Raw genomic sequence first — 22,382 nt, forward strand, 5'->3', positions numbered from 1 at the left:
ATTTCTGTATCTTTCAGTAGATTACACACCTGGAGATTCCATGAGCTAATAAAACTTTAGATTCCCCTCCTCAAACATGAATACAATTTTTTTTTTACCTTAATTTCCAATTTCTTCTCCAAGTTTCTGTTTTGGGTTTCCATCAACTTTCTGGGTATCTGTTTAGATCCATGACACATCCTCAAAATCCACAAGTATTCCTCTTCCTCACCCAAATGAGTTTCCATTAATAACCTTATTTTCACATTTATTTCAGTCTAAATTTTTGTGATCAACCCAATTTCCAACAGCCTACCAGTCCCTAGGACTCTGCTTTAACTTCAGCATCCTTAGCATTCAGCCTCTTTCTCACCATTCCCTCTGCTCTCATCTTGGTTTAAGCTCTTTGTCATTTACTCTGTCATAATAACTTTCTTATAGTCTCTTTCAACCAGTGTTTGGCATTAAAAGTTATTAAACAAGGATTGGGGAGATGGCTCAGTTGATAAAGTATTTGCCATAAAAACCTGAAGATCCCCAGAACCCACATAAAAAGCTAGGCATGGTGGTGCGTGCATGGTGGTATGTGCATGTTTGCCTCTATGTGCTACTCCTTTTGTATTTCTGAGTTACAAAATCCTACTTTATGGATGTTCTATGGTTTGCTTATGCATTCTTGGCTAATTGTACTTGAGGCATCTCTGTCTGAGGTGACTGTAAGTGAAGGTGCCATTCACATTCATGCACAGCTCTATGTACAGAGCTGTGTTTCTACATCACTTGTTTAAGGGCCTAGGAGTCATAGGGCAGATGGTAAGTATAAACATCACTATGTGAGATGCAAACAAACTGATTGCAAATGGCTGTGCCATTTTCAAATTTCAGCAGCAAATATAAGTATCCCAGGTGCCTGGCATCCAAAGCCATCCTACAGCTTCTGGGGTGGCTCAGTCAGTAAAGCATTTGTCATGCAAAAATGACTGCTTGAGTTATTTGGGTCCCCAGCACTCTTGCAGAAACTCAGGCTTGCTACAGTGCATCTGTGATCCCAGTTGTTTGGAGGCAGAAACAGGAAGATCCCTCGGGCTTTCTGGCCAGTAAGTCTAGCCAGATCAGTAAGCTCCAGGGGCAGCCTCAAAAAGTAAAGTGGGGACTAATTGAGGAAACTACTCAGTGCTGACCTCTGACCTCCATAAACATGCATACATAGAAATATGTACATACGTATGTCAAGTCATCAGACACATTTCTTCCGGCTTCACTTTCTGATACGGTATGATCTATCCCATGAACACAAAATTTCAAAAGCCAAAATAAACAAACCCCAATCCTGTGTAATTTCCCTCCTCCTGAGAAGTAAAGTGATATTAGTCTGTTTAGCTTGCTATCAATAAATAACTTAGACTGATTAACTTGTTAGTATCAAAATTTATTGCATACTGTTTTGGAGGAGGCTGGGGCATCCAAGTGCTAACAGGTTTAGTGGCCCCTTTCTGACAGCTGCCTAAGGCTTCTTTATTGACGACAGTTAATACCTTTATGACTTAGTCATCTTCCCAAGTCCCTGCCTGTTAACACTGTCACATCCAGGATTTGATTTTAATATTTACATTTTGGAGGCACCCAAGTATTGACACTATGGAACCAAAATTTAAAAAAAATCTACTGCTGACTGTGTAGCCTCATCTCTCACTTCTGCCCTCATGCCCTAGGTCAGGTCAATGTTTCTCCCACCTGTGTAGTGCCAGCCTGTGCACTTCCATCTGTACAGTCCAGCCATCCTTTTGCTTCTAGTTTAGACGTACATCACTTACCTCATGTCTCTGTCACCAAAATACCCTCCCTTTTCCCTTCAGGCATAGTTAATCACTTCACTAATGAATGCTTCCATAATTTGCACTATAATTCTTATACTATGCCGGGCTATTTGTCTGCATGTTATTTGCTACTTATGTTTTTTATTCAGATATTTGCATATTATGTCTGGGTCTGTAATTTATATATACACAAGCAAATATACTTACCAAGAAGCAAATTCCTCAAGGAAGGAGAAACTATTAGTCGAATTGGGAAAACTTCCTTTGATACCTTCACTGGCAAAATACTGTTGGTTTGTATCTCAGATAATCAGCTTTGTCACCAGGAATCAAGAGTAGTCTAGGCTCACAAAGAAACGTATCTACCACTAGGGAGGAGAGGAGGTAGAGTAAGCCTCTCATACTTGAGTGAGAACAGGCTTCCTCAGGCCTCTTCTTTTCTTTCTGCAGCAATCAAATGAAAGCCCTGAGTGCCTGCCCCCTTTGTTATAGAATATTATTTTAAGGTGTGTTACTTTTGTTTATGTTGTATTTGTTTAACTCTGTGAAGCTGTGTTACTGTGCCTGTGTAAAACACCTGATGGTCTAATAAAGAACTGGCCAGTAGCAAGGCAGGAGAAAGGATAGGCAGGGCTGGCAGGCAGAGAGAATATACAGAAGGAGAAATCTGGGAGGAGAGGAAAAAAAAGGGGAGCCAGGGATGGGAATTCAGCCTGAGGTCAGTAAATGGCACTAAATGCCTGACAATTCATTACTGAAAGACACTTGGTTAGGAGGGTCAAAGAGAGTGGGACACTTAGGGAGAGCTCTGCAAATGACAATGAGGAAGGCAGTCAGTCCATCTCCAGATCCAGCCATGAGAGCTAGGGAAGGAAGAATCATCACCTCTCATAAGTCAGAAGCACAGCCCTCATGAGAGCACTCTGTGGGGACTGGAAGCTTTTTTAAAATTATCCCATCTACCTTCTGAGAAGAGACTGAGATACAGGCAATTCTTCTGTAATACACCAAGGACTGAATGAGAACCACCAGGGCTGTGATGGCTGAGGGGATGAAGATGAAGGGAGGTCTCCCAGACCTTAGGGGGACTAGAGAGAGGGATGGGTGGAGGGAAACTTGGCAGTTTTGAGCATCTTATAATGATTGGTTTAACCAAGGAAAAGTGGGATTAGTCCTGAGGAACTCAAGGTAAATCATCCTGTACTTGATTCTGTGGGTACTGTGGGAGAAAGAGGTGCTGTTGTTTTTACTCTTTTAGGGGGCCTACCAACTAGCTCCTAAATAAATCACTCATGGAGGCTTATTCTTAGTTATGAATGCCCAGTCTTAGCTTGGCATTTCCTTAATTTTAAATTAGCCCTGTCTATCTTTTGCCTCTGGGCTTTTCCTGTTCTCTTACTTCTGTAAATCTTACTCTTACTCCATGGCTTGCTGGTTGTGTAGCTGGGTGTGTTACATTTATTTATGCTCTGGAATATTTCTTTAATGATGCAAAGATGTGTTCCATTTGTTTATGTTGCATTTGTTTAACTCTGTGAAGCTGTGTTACTGTGCCTGTCTAAAACATCTGATGGTCTAATAAAGAACTAAACAATAGCAAGACAGGAGAAAGGATAGGCGGGGCTGGCAGGCAGACAGAATAAATATGAGAAATTTGAGAAGATAGGAGAAAGAGCAAGAGAACAAGGAGATGAGGATGTCAGGGCCCACCCACTGAACCACACAGCCAGTCATGGAGTAGAAGTGAAAGTAAGATATACAGAAGAAAAGGAAAAGGCCCAGAGGCAAAGGTAGATGGGATAATTTAAGAAAAGCTGGCAAGAAACAAGCCAAGCTAAGGCTGGGCATTTATAATTAAGAATAAGCCTCTCTGTGTGATTTATTTGGGAGCTGGATGGCAGGCCCCACAAAAGAATGAAAGAGAAAAAAAATTAACAGTTACACAGGTTTATTACAGAGAATGAGTGAAGTTCTGAGTGAATGTATACTGTTGATATGGTACTGCCATGTCAAGCACCAATGCCTTAACCCTATGGTGGTGACAAAGATTCCCTGGGTGACACTCAGAGGGATGGCAAAGCCTTCCTTTGGTCTGAGTGTGAATGTTGATAGGATGTACAGATAATCACCAAAGCTTTCTCCTCTCGAATGTTTATGGCCTGAAGTCTATTCCCAACAGAGACTTCACCTACCAAAATTAGCCAAACCTGCCTCCTTGTTCAGCTGTATATAATAAGCTGGCCTCTTTTTTTCTTTTTATCTGAATGCAATAACCTTGTCTCTTGTTCAGCTGTATGCAATAATCCTTCAACTGTATGTAAAAAGCACGAGGAACTTCTATTGTGATGGCTTTTCCACCAGATAGATCAGCTCATCGGATCCCAGCTTTTCTGTGTCTGTGTGCCTGTCCTTTCTTCCTTCATTTCTTCACAACTCAAGGTAGGTGAATCATTGGAGCCTTGCACCAAATTATAAACTCATGAGGAAAAGGGCAGGGGTGTGTGTGTGTGTGTGTGTGTGTGTGTGTGTGTGTGTGTGCGCGCGTGCGTGCGTGCGTGCGTGTGTGCGTGTGCATGTGCGTGTGTGTGTGTGTGTGTGTGTGTGTGAGAGAGAGAGAGAGAGAGAGAGAGAGAGAGAGAGAGAGAGAGAGAGAGGTATATGTGTTTTTCTGTACATATGTTCCTGTGTGCAGGTAAGAGATTGATGCTTGGTGTCTTACTCTGTCACTCTCCACCTTGGTTTTGAGATAGTCTTTCACAACCTAGACCTTACTATTTCAGCAAGTGGTTGACAAGACTTTCCCCAGGATCTACCTGTCTTTGTACTTCCACCACTGTGCCTATAGTTGGGTGTCACAATGCTTGGCTTTTATACTAGTGCTGGGGAATAGAATTCAGGAACACTTTTCCCACTAAGCCATTGCTCCATCCCTCCATTTCCTTCTTTTGTCTATTATTGTTCTCTTGCCATATGAATGTAATCTCTGATGGGAAAGATATTTTTGTTTATTCTGTTCTCTGCCATCTCCTCAGGGTTTAGAGAAAGACCAGGCACTCTCCAAACAGTACATATTTGTGGAGTGAGTGGATGAATGGGCATCTTCTCTTCATTGATCAAAATGCCCTGTGTGTATTCTCTCTCACCCTCCCCCACTTCTCTGACTTGTGTTTATTTCTGTGTCATTCGTGTAGCTTTTCCCCATCTGTGTCCCCTTTTCTCAATCCACTCAGGAGCTCAGCACACCCATCTTGGAGGTGCTTAGCCTGGACACTGTGCTTATCTGTTAGGCTCTGCACTACTTCCAGTACACATACACTAATATTTTTCCTCCAGAAGCCATCCCTGAATTTGGGCTCTTTGATATCATAAGTCTACTCATTTGCTTAGTTAACCCTATGCTTCCCATTCTACACACACATTTCACAGTTTAAACACAGTGCAAGCAGATCATGCTCTTGGTGTACAGAATGCACAATTTGGATGGATGGCACTTTCTGATGACTCATTTCATGATAGTCTGGGACATACTGTGCCCATGTGTACTGAGAAATGAACATCCTTGAAATCTTCCATTAATCAGAGCTGCACACCCTAACACTCAGTTTAGGGGAGGAAAAACAAAACCGAAGCTCTAATATTTATAAAGACACTGAGGCTCTGTCTTCCATCAGAACACATTTGCCCTGTATCCTATCTAAAGCTTCGAGGCACCAAGAGCGAAAGAACTCTTCTGCAGCTTCATACCACTGCCTTATGTGTTCACTCAAATTCCCAGGAACAGTTACCCTGTCTGCAAGCAATGTCTGTAGCAGCCAGACCAAGGTCCCATACACCTCCTGGGTAAGTGACGTTTTATGACTCAGCTGTAATTGTGAGTTTTGTGATTCTGATAAAATGATAACTTTAAGGCTTTCTTATCTTAACAAAGAACATTTAAATAAGGCCATTGTCAACAGAGGAAAGCATACACATACATCTTAAATAGTTTAAAATGGAGTCAGGATATGAATGACCATGGAATTTGATTAAAATACCTTTTATATGTAGCACATGGAATCAAACTATTCATCTCATGAGAACTCTGCTAGTATTAGTAAAAGCTGTTTGCTTAGAATGAAGGAAGTGGTTAAGGATTTAGTTCAAAGAAGAATATCAAATCATTGGGGATTAGAGGGAGAAGAGTCCACTTCAGGATTTTGGAGCAGTAATGATTTTGATGGCATTTTTTCATCTATGAATTTTCTAGTAATACCTGCTACTGCACAGGGTTTTTAAGGCTATAGTACTTGCTGTGCGAAGTTTATGGCATCACAGCCAAACCTGACATAAAACAGAACCTTTACAAGCATGTCACAAAAAGGACCAGACAGGGTGCAGTGGCATCAGATAACAGGGACCTGTCACCTCAAATGGAGACAAAGAGGGACAAAGCACTCTTCCTTGAGGAAGTTCCTGGGCCTTTTTTTACTGCAAGATTGCACCTCTATACTGTCTGGTTCCCAGCTACATGCTGCCTGTGAAAAATCACACCCTATTGCTAAGGCTGGGCCAGGACTGATGCCAGAGGACACAACAGCAGCAGCCTGTTCAGAGACATGAAATGACCCCATATCTAGAACCTCACATTTAATCTCTGATTGCTGAGATTCCTCTCAAACCTCAGGTCTTTTCTGTTTTGAACACCTGCTGGCCTCTTTCAGGGTTCAAACCTAATGCTTCTGCTAAAGGCTCCAGGATTCAAAATCATATTTGAGTGGGCAATATAGCAGCTACTTGCTCACTATGATAAGACTGTAGATTGTCTCCCTACCTACTCAGAACTCATAGGTCCATGCAGATATAACTGTTTTTATTTACTTTTTTGGTCTGGAACACTCTGCTATATTACCAAGTAAATGACACACAAGTGGAGTTTATAGGATTCTATATCCCCACACTCAGATTGAAAATGCCTATAGTCATTTAATCCTTGCCTCATGGACAATCAGAGGCATCCTGAACTTTATGACATTTTACTTTGATATAAAAACAGTTCAGAGAGGAAATGGGTAAAGGCCTCATAGGACATGAATTTGCATGTGGCTGGTAAAATCTCGTGGAGTCTAGAATTTCCTGCCATTCTCCCAGTGCTGATACCCCACCATCTGTGAAAGTCACTGGTTCAGGAGGCAATATTCAGGAACCTGGATTTCTATGACCAACTAATTTGCACCATTCTGGATGACTTACCGGCATCATCAAAGCTCTACAAAAGTGACTATGCACTATTGAAAGAGAAATTATTGTGACCCGGACTCTTTCTAGGACAGCCATGTATAGGGTGACATTTGACTAGGAGAAGGCCTCTAAAAATTGAAATACTTTTGTATTTCCTGTGATTTTTCAGGACATTTCATTCCTTGCTTGCCAATAAATGTCTTTAATAAAGATTCTCACAGACTAATGATTTATAGGCTCTCTGAGATTATAGCAGCTTTATATGATCTGCTGCAATTTGTTGCTAAGTGTCCCTTAACATAACACAGAAATACCTAGTAACCACACAGGATCAAAGATGTCTGTGTTCTGCACAAAAGTTAAGCCTAAAGAGTTATAATTTTGTAATGTGGAAAGAAAACAGTTTGTGGCCTCTAGACAATAGTTAAGATGTCTATCTGTAAGGAAGAATGTAAAGTCCAGTGATAGTTCTGACCAGACATATCCTCCCTGCTCAGGAGTCCACTCAGAAGCAGCACTTGCCTATTTGTTATTCAAAGCCAAACATCTCTGGGAGGCAGAATTTCTCTCCGAAGCCCTGATGTTTGCTTTTTCCATAATATTCATACATCACCCTCTGTCTCACCAAGTCTGTCACAGGTAATTCAGTCTCAAAGAGCAGTGGACTCTGGAATTGGTGTTGTGTTGACCTCCAAGAATACAAGATCAGTCTTGGACTTGTATATTGCCATGTTGGGGACTTAGCCAGGAAATGCTGGAACTCATCCTCCAAATGCCCTACCCTGGCTTCAGCCAAGCATGTACAACCCTCAGGAGCCCCTTCCTATTCTCCTACATTTTTGCAGCCCCATAAGATGGCACTAAACCCTGTATGGTCTTAATTCTTTACAAAGCATCATATGTACAGCACCCCATTAATTAATGATGATAATAATATTTAATCCTTATATTTTTTCTTTAATCACGAACTCGGGGGTCTGGTATTGTGACCATATATTTTAGACTTTACCTCTGGACTGTCACTAGAGCTGACTGGAATTGAAATGATCATTGAAAAGGACCTTTTTTTGTTATTTGGTTGGTTTGGTTTTCTAGCCTTTTATGAGACAGGGTCTCACTGTGTAGCCTCAGCTCCTGCAGCTTGCTATGTAGACCTAACTGGCCTTGAATTCATAGAAATATTTCTGCCTCTGCCTCCTGAGTGCTGGGATTAAAGATCAGCACTAACACACCAGTAAAGTGACTTTTAAAAACCAAACTTAGGATTCCTGGAACTGACTTCTATCTCGAATGTGTGTTCGGCTGCTTTGTTGTTTTCAGGGTTAACCTTCCAGATAAAGTTTTCTCTAAGTGTTCATCATTTGTACAGAGTTGTCTTTTGCAAATTATAATCTTCTTGTTTTAATTTGTTACAAAAATTCAAACCAAATGTACAAAAAGACAGCAGAGAAATACCTTGGGAGGTGTGCCTTGTACTAAGGGAGACTGGTTCCATCTTTTTTTCTCTGCCAACAATAAAGCTTGCTACAATGACTTCTTTGTTTCTAACTAGAACAGCCAGTTCTACAGCAATCCCTGCCCATCCTATTACTTTCTTGTGTTCTTTGTTCTCCAGCAGTCAATGAATACCTTACATGACTAGGCAAAGCCAGCCTGGCTTCTCAGCTTCTCTCTAGCAGGACTTAGGAAAGACACCCCCAGTCTGGCACACCACAAGGTACATTCTGTCAACCTTCTTTTAAGGAAACTAGAGTTTGTATTTTAGTTACTTTCCTTTTTAGATCTCTAAATATTCAAAAGCCCCCTTGTAGGATAAAGGTGATCACTCATTCTGCAAGAAGCTCCCCTTCTCCCCAGTACACAATACCTGCCAGAGTTGCTGAAGAGTGACACTGAATATACAGTTCTCTCTGAGGTCAGGCAAAATGCTCCTTTCTGGAAAGATCCTTGTCATTCAATTCAAGGCAAGGAAACACAGATCAGGTGGCTTCATTTTGCATCAGCATATCTTGAAATACCAGTATAAATCCAAAATATCCAAACAAAGCTATTCAAAACATGAAAATATTCCAGTGTACATCTTCTATACCTAGCAGGACATGTTTGGCACACTTCAACAGGTTGACCTGTGTCTAATGTCCCATCCCTCTGTCTGTATTATCCTTTCTCCCCACACTTCCAGGCTTACACCCATCCAGGGCCTTTGGCTTAACCCAGCCCTCCCTAGCTACTTCTGCTTCATATTTCATTATTGGGCATCGGATGTATTTGGCAACACTCTAGGCCAATCAAACTGCACCAATACTTAGAATGACAACAGACTCTTTGACAAATTCAATATTCTCCAGGCAAAACAAAACAACAATTAAATTCCTTGTAAAAAGAGCTAACATTTCTTAACTACTTACAGGAATGATAAGTGGCTCATTACTAAGGTCAGAATGAAAGGCTACTTCTTAAAAGCTTATATCCTGTTCTAAAGTGTGAACTTTAAGTACTTCAAAAAATGCCATTCATAATAAAACATCATTTAAAGTTATCTTGAAAATATACCATGGAGCAGGAAAGTCTGACAACCTGAGTTCAATACTTGGAACCCATACGATGGAAGGCGAGAATGAACTTGCTCAAGTGGTCCTCTGACCTCCAAACTCATACCATGGAATGGATGACCACACACATACACATACCCACAATAAATAATGGCAAAACTTCTTTAAATTTAATGAAAATTAAAGAATATACATAAGGCCATTTTAATTTATTTTGTAATTTTCTGTCAATGATTTTCATTTTACTTCCTAAGTTAATTGGGGGCCTTTAAAAATAACTCTGAGATAATTTGAATGTGTCTGTTTAGTATCATAGGTTTCTAGCAAGAACTGATTCTTGCTCTTGTTGAAAGGTGGGATCATTTTAACTAATGTATAAAATTCCCCTGGATGCCATTTTTACTTTCACTACAGTTTCGTTTGGCTATAAATTCTGCTGGTTTACTGACTGTGAATGCTAAAATAAGGTGACATCAATGCTGATTTTTGAAGTGAAAAATAGTCCCTTTACTCTATGAAAGTAGTATGGCATTTACTACATGTTTATTCTCTTATGGATATTAACTATATGCAGCTGGATAATTTAGCTTATTCATGTGAATAAAAAGATCTTTCTTGAGATGTTTTAAATTAATAACAGGAAATAAAAAGTAAAACTAATTTAAGAATATGCATGGCACTGACTCTCACAGGCATACTATTTGCAAGAGGATAAAACTTAGTTCACATCTTGAAGTTTACTGAAAATAGGGCAATATAAAAGCCCTTTGATGTGAAGGAGTCCTTCTGCACTTTACTCTGGTACTATTCTTGTCTGTTCTGCTCTCCAATAATATTTAAACTATTAGCCAAGTCTGCTCTAACTTTTCAAGGCCAAGGCCAGAGTACAAACAGCAATAGGCAGAACAAGGCCAAGTATTTAATACTTGCAAACTAGAATAAGAAATAATTAAGTCAAAGAAGTTCATTGTGGTTTGGATATTAAATATCCCTTTAAGACTCACATGCTAAAGGCTTGGTCCTTAATGCAACAGTTCAGAGGTGAGAGTCTGAGTAATAATTGGATCATGAGGGTTCTAATCTTATCAATGGGCTAATCCATTGAAGTATTCATATCTGAATGGACCATTAGGAGGCAGAGCCTATTTGAAGGAAGTAGGTCACTTGTCCTTGAAGAAAGGCAGATCTTGTTCCTGTCCTTGTTCAAGAGCATGCTCCTGCCCTCCTCTACCCCCACCCCAGCATCGTCTTCTCTTTCCCTGTCTCATCCTGCATCATGGCTATCATGAGGTGAACACTCTCCTCTGCTGCAGGTTTCCACTGCTGTGTTAGCCTGCCTCAGCTGTTTAAAGAGATTGAATATAGCCAAATCCCATCTGAAACCTCTGGAGCCTTAAGGCAAATTGGATCTTTACTCCCCACAGTTTATTTCTCCAAGGTGTTTTATCAAAGTGATACAAAGTTAACAGAGTTTTGTCTTCTGGTTAGGAACTTGACAGTGTATGAACTCCTTAAACCTTCAGTCCAGGATCCATCTTTTTCCCTCCCAGCCCTAGAATCATTCTGCAATGCAAAGAGGCAGCCATATACTTGCATGGAAACTGCAGCCTGTGTGTCTAAACTCTGTCTTGTTTCCATCAGCCACATTTGAGCATGTTTGTCTTGAACTTGGCACAGGAGCAGTTACCCACAGAAAGAAGGCCCAGAAAACAGCTTGTGGCTATTAGGTCAAGAATTTTAGAAATAATCTAGAAGTGACTGACAGAAAGGACACCTTCCATGGACTATTTATGCCTGCTTGGGGAATAACCAGAAGAGGCTAGAACTAGGTGTCACAAGGTCAGGGAGGAACTACACTCCCCTGTAGATGGCAGTCTATGATGGTAATCCAGAGTGCTGAGTAAAAACCAGCTCTAAATTCTGTTTCCGTTACTTATTAACTAAGAGAACTTTCAGAAGTTATCCGGTAACTTCCTCCAGCTCAGAGAGCTGTAACATTAAGGAGATAGTAAATTTTCACATCACATGCCTAAGAGGCCTCCTGGCCTGTAGAAATCCTCCAAAAATCTCAACTATTCTTACCCTTACCTCTAAAGCTCAGTGTAGTGCTTGTCATGACTGTCATGACTCTAAAGGCTTAATAAAGCCTGCATAATGGTCAAGTGGATGAGAATACTTTGTGCATTTATTACTTTTTTACTCATCTTTTCATCCTCATCTTACCAACCATTCAAAGCATGACAGAAGTTATTAAGGAAGAACAAACTTAAGTAGTTAAGATTCAAGAATACAGAGTCTTAGCTTTTAGAAGAAACTCTTTCTGTAGTTCATGTAAGGGTCATAACTGAGTGGGGTTTGGCTGCCTTCAAAACTGCTCAGAATTCTTATATTATTCAGTGTGACTTATTTCAAATTATTTATTGGACCTACTGTGTGCCCAGCTCTGGTTACAGAATCAGCAGGCTTAATGTATCCTGTCCAGGAGGTCATGGGTGGGAGTGGCGGTAGGGCATAAACAAAGCAGAGGGCATTGGACTTTTGGTCTTCTGGAGGGGATCTGTATGCCACCCAGCTGAAGATCCTGAAGGTAATGGAAAGCCACGGTAGATTCTGAGTAGAATGTATACAAAGGTCATAAAAAATGAGATTGCTTCAGGAGCCCTTGTAGTGAGGGCCCAGCCAGGCTTTCTCTACCTACTGAGAAAGGCAAGGCTACTTTAAAGAGATCATGATGGACAAAAATCTCCATGTTGAGAAATATGTTAAGAATCCCCATTGAAATTTAATCATTTTATTCAGTATCAATCTTCATTTTATTTTTATCTTATCTGGTATCAACCTCTTATGTTGCTCTCTCATTCATGCAAAAATGTTTTTTTTTCCAAAAAAAAAAACCCTACTATAGTTACCAACTTGAAAATCCTAACCTATATTCCCTTTCACATTTTCCCCAAGATGCTAAACTGCAGAATGTATTAAGTGAATCTTTAAAAAAAATCAAATAAACTTAATGTTACAGAATAAGAAAAGGGTGTGTGTGTGTGTGTGTGTGTGTGTGTGTGTGTGTGTGTGTGTATGTGTGTGTATATGTATGTGTGTGTATGTATGTGTATGAGATAGCAATCTGCTTTTCAAACCCCCCCCCCCTCTCTCTCTCTCTCTCTCTCTCTCTCTCTCTCTCTCTCTCTCTCTCTCAGATACACATACATACTTGGAAGGCAAATCTCCTGAAGCAGGCTTTTGTTCTGCTCTGTGTTCCCAATGCTTAAAACAGAGGCCTGCTTCTCTCAGCATTGAACCTGTGTAAAGAGAACAGAGCAGCATGTGCCTTGAGCTTAGCATACACTGAAATGCCAGGCTCTAGTGACCCATCTTGCAGACATGAAGAATTGCTGAAAATCATTAACAGCCAATGGAGTGTCCAAGTTAGTGAATGTGCATGGGGTAAAAAAAAAGATATGAATATACGAAGTAATATATAACTTCAGCCACATTGTAACACACTGGTTATAAGCAGTAAGATGCATGATCAGGTCTGAGTTGGTCAGTAGTCTGACAACATCATAGATTTGTCCCTGTAAGTACTTTTTATTGACCTGGGATGCTCATATTCTTTTCCTTCTTGTCTTTCTTCCCTCTAGTAGCAACTCTTACACATTAATGACACACTAGAAAGCTAAGGGACCCCAAGGAAGGACTTTACAACAGGGTGGTCCCCACTAAGCCACTTGTTTTCTCTTCCTTCATCACTCATACACAAGGAACCTTTCCATAGTGAGGTGTACATGAAGTGGCCTGGGGTTAACTGGGAGCTTCCTCAGGATGCATGTTTTGAAGATACCATGATCCTAAAATCAAAGTCCTCTCTCTATGATTGTTGTGCACAGGCAGCAGAGTCCTACATTACTCACACTATCAAGGTGCCCAAGGGCTCACCAGGTGGGGCATGTATGACAGACATAATTGTATAACACCCAGAAATTTCCTTAAGAAATTGTGAAGCCATATAAAGGAATTCAAATCCTGGCTCTCCTCACACTGGCTATGTGTTATAAAATATAAACATTATTCATCTCTTTCTATGTCCATTCTCCTTTCAAAAGTAGGGATTATAAATTCACTTTTCTCACAGTGTGTTACGAAGATTTAATAAATGCATTGAATCATTTAGAAAAAGGTGTGACAGAGAATGGGAGCTCAAATGACAAACATATCCTTTTTGTTTGTTTATTTTTCGAGACAGGATTTCTCTGTGTAGCCTGAGTGTCCTGGAACTCTCTCTGTATACCAGGCAGGTCTTGAATTCACAGAGATCTACCTGCTTCTGCCTCCTGTGTGCTGGGATTAAAGGCATGTGTCACCAATGCCAGGTGACAAATGGCATCTTTAAGATATCATTCTTAAAGATTTTAATTGGGTAGCCTTTAAATTCAACACTTCAGCTTTATATAGCCAAATACGTTATTATAAAATGTTGCTCTTTCCTATGGCTTATTTTATGATACAGCTAGTATGTAATTCAGAGAATGTATTATAAAATTGGAGAACCTTCACAGGACCTCACAGTCTTCTGCTGACAGTGTTTAAGAGGCATCAACTTGCACAGCAGCAGAAGCTAGAGTTTTAAGAAGGATTGAGCAGATATAGGAACATTGGGGAGAAGCTGCTTGGTTATTCAATGGATGCACAAAGATATCCTCATGTCAGTGTGGCAAGGTAACATTCAAGTATATCATAAGAGTTTTATATCAGTTATAATAAAGTTATCACGGCAGGAACAAGATAAGCTCTGCAGTGACTGCAGATACCATAGAACAGGCACCATCAGGGAAGATGATGTGCACATCTCTTCTTGGAAAGCCCAAACAAAGATTCACCAAAGGTAAATAGTTTATTGAGTTGCAAGGAAACTGGCTGATGTCTATAGAGGGGTTGAACTTATTTGTTAAAGTTTTAAAAGCTTAGATCAAAACAGAACCTTCCATTTCAGTAGTCCATAAAAGGACCCAAGGGAGATTGTCTGTGAGCAAAGTGAGGAATTTAACACCAGACTATTTATACCTATCTATACCAGATTTAACCAGTAGAAGTCCAAAAGTCTGTAAATGTAAAGAACAAAGACCAGATTATCTCACATGCTGTGTTTTCTGCAAGAAAGCTTTATTTAAAAATAGCAGTATGTAAAAAATTGGGAAGTCAATATAGTGTTTTACATCATATTTCTTAACTCTCATGAAATATCCAGTTGGAGTGGAAACTGTCATACCTATCTTGATTGCCTATCCTAATCCTATTTGAAAGTTTCCCTTTCTTTCATGAACTATATCTGTTGACTGTTCTTGGCTTATTTTGATGCCAACTAATTTGTTTTTCAGTTTATAATGAAAACATAATTAGCTTGGCAGGCATATATATTCACAATTAAATAATACTATATCTTTCAAATTTAAACATACATCTAAAAATGATCAGCTGGCAAATGTATTCTAAGAAATTCTGCTCCCTGGTCAGTTTTCCTTTTAAGATTCTCCACATAGCTCTATTACCTGAACATAGCCTATGGATTTTATAGTTCTCCTAAACGAAAAGTCAGGCTATGCGAGTGATTCAGTTTTGTTTTTGTTTTTGTTTTTTGTTTTTTTTTTTTAAATTGGAGCACCTCTCCCCCAATCAGGAAACTGTATAACCTAGGACATCTTTTCTTCCCATTTTTACAAATGTTGAAAGAACTTTTTCTCTAGAAGAAGATCTCTGTTTTCTATTAAATGCATTAGAACTTGACTTTGAAGTACATCTATTTGTTATAGGAAGAGAAAGTGAGTCAATCCTGCCTTGAAATAAACAAGGACTCACTGGAGACTCAATCTAGAAGAAGCATATTCCTATTTTTCTACTTTGACTCTTCTCCAAGTGTGTATAGGTATATATATATATATATATATATATATATATATATACCTATACATATATAATATATATATATTATATATATATGGTGTTTTTCAGAAAAAGAAGGAAATGCTTCCTGTCATTAGCAGTATTCTAGTTGTGGGACTGGAAGGAGAGAAGGACAACAAACATGTATAATATAACACAAGGTACTAAGGACTATGAAAGTAAAACATGCAGAATTCAGGGTCCAAAGGAAACACAGAGACATCCTCTCTGATAAGGTGATGTTTGGTAGACACTGAGAAGAAACAGGGTGAGAAAGAAGTAATACAGCTCAGGCAGGAGCATTTCCGTGACAGGGCATAGAGCAAGGGAGTAGGACCATGCCTTGTGCCTCCACAGACAGCGAGGATCAATGTTTCTAGAACCAAATCAGAGAGGAACAGATAAAGGGCCAGTGTTACAGCTCTTATAGAGTCTAAAACTAAAACTTGGCCTTTAATTCAAGACAGATGACAACTATGTAGAGTTCCAAGTGGAGGAGTGACAAGAGCTGATGTGCATCTTTACAATAGAGGTGTGGTGGATTGTGCAATGTGACAGAAATAGACAATCAAGGATGCTACGAAGTGTTAGTTTGAACTACTAAGAGTCTGGCTCACCACTTACTGAATTGACAGAATGTGAAAGGGGCAAGTTTAGGGGAGAAAATTAGACATTTGGTTTTAAATATATAGGGATCAATTTTTGTCTTTAGACACACAATAGGGATGTTGAATAGGCAGTTTGCTGTCTCCTCTGGAAAGCCAAAAAGAGGGCAAGACTGGAAATAGACATCTGGGTGGTGTCATAGAAACACAATATAAAAACCCAAAGCTGAATTATTTCACTTGGGGTCTCTGTATTGATGAGAGAAATGAGGACAGAATTCTGGAGCTACTGCTGCTATTGAAGTTCATGGATGAACAAGAATCAAAATCAGAGATGGAGAAAGAGGTTAAACCAGATCATAGGTCTAAGAAGCTAACTTGTGGGTGGACACTGTCAACTTCTTAATTGATGATAGGTCTAGCAGGGTGATAACTAAGGATTGGATATCAGATTTGACAATTGGGAAGCTATCAGATCTTAGCTGAGCAGAACCATAAGATGATGAATAAAGCCTTCCCACAAGGGCTCAATATGGTTAGATAAAGCATTGGAGAAAACAAGCATGGCAACTCTTTCAATAGAAGAGACATTTTTGAAATCATATCAGCTACTTGTTTTCACATGTAAGGCAATCATAGATGACTTTAAAATAGACCCCAAAGTGTCTCTGTTGCCTAAAGATAGAATTAATATAGACACATTTTATGGAAGTGACATAGAAGACTGGACTTTATCCAAATGAAGCTTTGGTTCCCTTAAATAGCTTTTTGTTCCAAATTAGCTGAAGAATTTTAGGAGCTAATGAGATCATTCAATGGTTAATGTGCTTGCATGGCAGGTGTTTAGGTCCCCAGAAGCCCACATACAAATGTCCAGTTGGCATATTGACTTGCTTGTAATTCCAGTCTTGGAAGATGGAGAAAGAATCCCCAGAGACAAGCTGTCTAGCAAGACTAGCCATATCTGAATTCCTGGTTTGACTGAGAGACTCTGCTTCAATGAATAAGGTGAAAGCTATTTAGGATGGTTCTGACATCAATATCCGGCTTCCACATGCATGTGCACCCACATGCATTCCTACCCACACATATGTGCACCCCCACACGTGCAAAAACAAGGCTGTGCATCTGTGCATATATGAGTGCATGTGCACACACACACCCCCAATAAAACCTAGAGAAGGGGATATTCATAGACTACTTGATATGATTAAATCTCTTTGAGGGAAAGTCATACTGCTGTCACAAAGCAATGCTCATTCTGTTGGTTGATTGTAATGGAAAAGAATAAGAACCTGATAGCTCAATAAACAGAAGATTAAATCTCATTGCAATAACAGTTACCACTTGTTGTAAAGAAATTGTGAGTTTTGTAATGTGTCATTTTTCTATTGCTATGCAATTGGGTAACAGAAATTTTTAATCTTTTAAAATTAGCAAATGTAGAAATAAAGTATTGCTATGATAACTATTCAAATATTAACTAATTTTTGCATTTAATGGAAAATCATTAATAACCAGTTTTTTAGTGTTGGTATTGATGACTTTAATAGTCCCAATCCCCATTAGTTTCTGTGAGAGAAAATTAAAAGAAACTGAAGTAATGTTTCCTACACAAGAAATCTTTGCATCTTATTCATAGCATGCTCCATCTACTTTATTCAGCCACCCTCAGCTCTTTCTGCTCCATTATTAAATTCCAATGCGTTTGTATAAATTGTACTTTAAAAATTAAAGTCAAAGTCATGTGTTTCTTGTGTAGCTTACAGTCTTCTCTTAGTATGGCTTTATTGCCCTCAACATTTTCTTGGTGTAAACTACTGGGCATGGGGAAACGATTTCTTTTGTAACTGATACCTAAATTCCTCTTCTGCTTTAAGCATTCAATTTGCACAGTAGAGACCTGTAATTTAAGACTTGTAGCTATATCACAAAGTACAGCTGTTTATACTGATCTCTAATTTGCTGAGTGGTACTGGCTGTAATTTAAATTTTTTTCATGTTTTTAACTACCATGCAAGTCAGTATATATCAGAAGCTTTTGTATATTGACAGAGGCTGGGGAAAGGATGCCTTGTTTTGATTTCAGATAAGCATTTGATGTTCAGGTCAGCAGGTGCAAGGCAGCCCATTCATAATACTTGCTTCAAATCAATAATAGTCATTGGATAGAAATATCTTGCTATTATACAGGAAACTGATTTATCTTTGCAAGCACAATGAACTTTAAAATCTCTATTATTAGCTAATGTTAAAGGTGAGACTTTCTTCAGAACAAAATATATTCTGTTGGCATACATTTTGGTTGTTTTACTAGTGTGAATGTTCACTAACTTTCTTAGTAGTAAAAGAACACTTTACTACTTACTGGCATAGGATGGAATTATGCTCAGTGGAAACTCTGATGTGGCAAATGCATGTTCCATTCAAAAGACACTTGATAATGAGTGTGATTCTTTCCTTTGCATTAAGTTTCACTTATTTTGAAATAAGTAAGTCTCAAAATAACCACAAGATAAAAATGGACTCTAATTTGTCCTGTTTCAGATAACTAGGCAAATCTCATACCCAAAACAAATGTCAGCTGACTGTATATGCAACAATTAATAAGAAGTTACCTGAATTTTTACATTATAAACTTCTACATATAAGCTTTAGCTTCAGTTAACTTCAGGCAGAAAGCCAGAACATCAATTCAAACAAAGTGCAGGAGTAAAATTTAGTTTTACAACAGAAGTGTGGCTATTAATTAAAACTCCTCTCAGGTTCAGAGGATATAGTAGTCTCTAATAAAATTTAAGGGATTAGTGACCCGAAGAGAAAAGTGAAAAAAACAATTAAAGTATGGCAATGGTGACTCCATTTGCAAAAATAAATATTTGACCTCTATGGTAAATTTGATCTTTAGACTGCTAATTGTTATTATTGCTTATTTTGTTTCATGGGTCACTAAGAATACAATGCTATCATGCTGAAGTCCCAAACTCCTCCTCATGCACTATTTGACTAGAACTATCCTTTGTGACTTAGGAAAGGCAGTTATCTTTATCTGTTTTACAGACAAGGACAGTAAGGTTTATAGAGAGATGACCTCTCAGTATCAGAGACTGAACTTAGGGAGGGATCAATTAGCCACAAAAGTTTATCAACAACAGTGTTCTCCCCCACCTCACCCCCTCCAGTGGCTTAAAGCATGAATGGATACTTCTCAAGGGTATTTAATTCATTCAGGCTGAATGTTATAGTAGAAGAAACTTGTATGTTGTTCTTTCATAGACCAAAAATGGAAGACTCCATCTCACTATTAATCATCTTAGCCACAGCCTTGATCCAAATGTCGTTAGTGAATTGTGCCCCTTGCCCCCGATGAAAAGATGGGGAACACAGTCTCTACAGCGATATCCTCCGGAAATACTGGAACCCCCAAATTGGCTTCTGTAAATAAACAGTCTCTTTCCCAAACTTCAACTCAAGAACTACTTTCCCAGCACCATGGACTATTGCTGTCACTACAGGACAGAAATGCTTGACACCTGGCTTTTCTATGGAGGACTTTGCCACACACCCACCCTCCTTATGTCTCAGAACTGACCAGGACTGACATCTGGCACTTACCTGTCAGGGATGCCCAGGCCAGAAGCTCTCAATGCCAGCCCAAGACTTTGGGAAAAGGGAAGAAAACAAAGCAAAATAACTTACCGCTTTGGCCCAGTCCAAGAACAAGTGAAAACAGCCAGGCCGCCTGGAGAACCAAGGCAGGACCTCGCTGGCAGTTGTGCAGGCAGAGCAGTGCAGCAGTCAGAAAAGCCAGGGCCGAGTCGCACATAATGCAAAGCAGCCCGCCCCGCGCCCGCTGCCTGGCCGCTTTCCTGACACGCGCTCGCGACTTGGGGGCGCACCTTGGGGCCCGCGGTCCGAGAATCCCTAGGATCTTTTCCGCAGGCCGGTCTGACCCACCCAGGGGCTCCGAGTAGGCGATACAGGTACGCGGGCCTGAGCAACTCTCTGCATCTCAGGGCCCCAGCGGCCCTCCCAGCTCCGCTCAGCCGGCCCCGCGGTCTCAACCAAAAGCACCTCCTCGGACAGCCGATGGCCCGCGGCGGCGAGGCGAGTGAAGGCTGCACAGTCCGCTCGGGACAAAGAAAAGAGCTTTTGTTTCTCTCCAGCGGATGGGGCTCTGCTGCATAAATCAGCTTAGCGAAGAGCCAAACACAATCAAACCCAAACAAAGCCCGAGGCTGGGGGGAAAACCACCCTAATGTAATTCACAGGGTGATGCTGCTTTAGTGGGAGGGGACGGCTAGAAGGCCAAGGGGGTGGGAGGGGAGTCGCTGGCGCATCTGTCCGTGCGAGCTTCTTCCACAGGTGGGCAGGGAGGCCAACTCCACTTAGTCTCAGCAAGCCAAGGGCGTCAGCGTCCCGATTGGCGGGAGATGAGGCTCGAGTGCCAGCAGCTGGGCAAACGGCTCCACGAGCACCCTAGGAGCCCGAGTCTGTGCCCTTAGGCACCCAGCAAGGCATCATCGCTGATTAACGGGCTGGAAGGGGAGGTTCCACACTCCTTGCCGGGAGGGAGTTGCATACCCTTGTCCTTTAGGACTCGGTCGGCTCAGGCGTCTGGCCACCCAGAACCCTGGCAGCTGATGCTCCCTGGGCTGTACCGGGAGAGAATGAGAGGGAGGCGAGGCAAGGATGGGGTGCTCTAGTTCTGTGGGTCCCCCCCAGAGGGGGGCTTCCAGCCTTGGGGTGGCTAGGTGTGCTCGGAGCTGAGAGTTGCTAGGAAACCGCCCCACGCTACAGTGCTCCTTGCTCTGGTAGCCAGCAAGCGCCGCAGCGGCCCAGGGCAGCAGCAGCAGCCGCAGCGCAGCAGAAGCAGCAACAGCTTCAGCGTGGGCGGGACATTGGTGAGGCATGAAGTCACTGCGGCCCACACTCGCTCTTTGTTTTGCTCACTCCAGCTCTTTTTCTCCCCCTCGAATCTGATAACTGCCATTCCCATCATTCTCAAGAATTCCTAGTGCGTATCGCCCCAACAGGAATCGCACGCTGAGTTTTTCCCCCTCGTTCCCTGGAATCCTGAACCCCAATGCTCTCATAACGGGTGCAGTGGGAGACTTTGCTCAGCCCGAGTGGCAGCTGTGACCCCCAACATTTCATCCTCGTGCTGCATGCTTCTTTGTTCAGGAGTACTCACTGGTCTGCAGCTGCTGCATACAAAGTGGAGTTCAGGGGCCTCTCCCCGCACCCAATACTCTGCTCTTGGAGTGAGTAGTGCAGATAGCCTTAAGAGCTCGCCCTGTGTCCGATCCCAAATCTGTCAGGAGTCTCCCCTTGGAGAGTCAGACAAGACCTACTCTAGTGGTAGAGATGTTTCACTGTTCCTTTTTGTGGACCCCCAGCCCTGAAAGGGACAGCTTAGCTTTTTCCCAGGGTATATTGGCTCTTTGGCCTTTTGGTTATGGTGGATCTTTTGACCTTAAACACCACCTTTCCAGTAAAGGGTACCAAGCAGTTACAGATGACGGCAGAGGAGTGAGTGAGGAGCCAAGAGAAGTGATGGATGGGAGGCCCTTTGTGCAGGCTTGCGATTTAGACTTTTGTATGAGGCTAGAGCATTGTTAAGCTTGACAGGCAAGGAAGTAGAGCTGCCTCCCAGGTCCTGACAGCGGCAATGCCACCTTAACCAGAAGGAAGGAACCCAGACCTCTGGGTTTGGGAAAGAGCACCTTTTCCAGTTTGATACTGGACAACGGTGGCTCTCAGTTTCCGCTGGGGCAGAAGTAATTTCAGCGTCTTGAAGTCTGACTTTTTTTTAGAGGCTTACAGACATCAGACCAGTCCAGCCAGGTCAAGGTAAAGTATAAGGGAGTTTCCCTCCTTATTTAATTGTTTCCGTCTTCCTATTTGGAGTAAAGAAAACAAGTAGGAGGCTCCCCCCTCTTAAAAATTTCTTCTTTCTGTTTTCTAATTGTTAACAGTGAATGGAAAGTACCTGGTTAATAAACCACAGCATCGAAAACTCCCCTTTCTTCAGGTGTGGACTGCATGTTGGGCTGGCAATAAAGCCAGGAACCTAGAAAAGTGCCCTAGATCTGTTAAGGAGATCTGTTTGAGAAGCTAAAGGGGCAATCCAAACCTTAATGACTGATGTCAGTCAACACAACTCTAAGCCACTGTTCTTTTAGCAAGTAAAACACACTGCAGCCTCATTTCATTTTCAAACTCTCATTCTTTGATTTTTCAAATTTCTTCATAGATGAGTTGAAACGTCTATG

The 22,382-nt window shown here is 41.0% G+C and overlaps 1 protein-coding gene across 1 annotated transcript in view; it reads right to left on the bottom strand.

Moving 5' to 3' along the window:
- Positions 1–19,994, bottom strand: part of Itgb8 (integrin subunit beta 8) — an 85,818-nt gene extending 65,824 nt beyond the window's left edge. The window contains exon 1 of the mRNA XM_059279466.1: positions 19,807–19,994. Coding sequence (XP_059135449.1) covers positions 19,807–19,933 — 127 coding nt within the window. The 5' untranslated portion in view covers positions 19,934–19,994. The remainder of the gene's footprint in view (positions 1–19,806) is intronic.
- Between the last annotated feature and the right edge of the window lie 2,388 nt (positions 19,995–22,382).

This window comes from Peromyscus eremicus, chromosome 14, assembly GCF_949786415.1.
Source record: "Peromyscus eremicus chromosome 14, PerEre_H2_v1, whole genome shotgun sequence".
NCBI lineage: Eukaryota > Metazoa > Chordata > Mammalia > Rodentia > Cricetidae > Peromyscus > Peromyscus eremicus.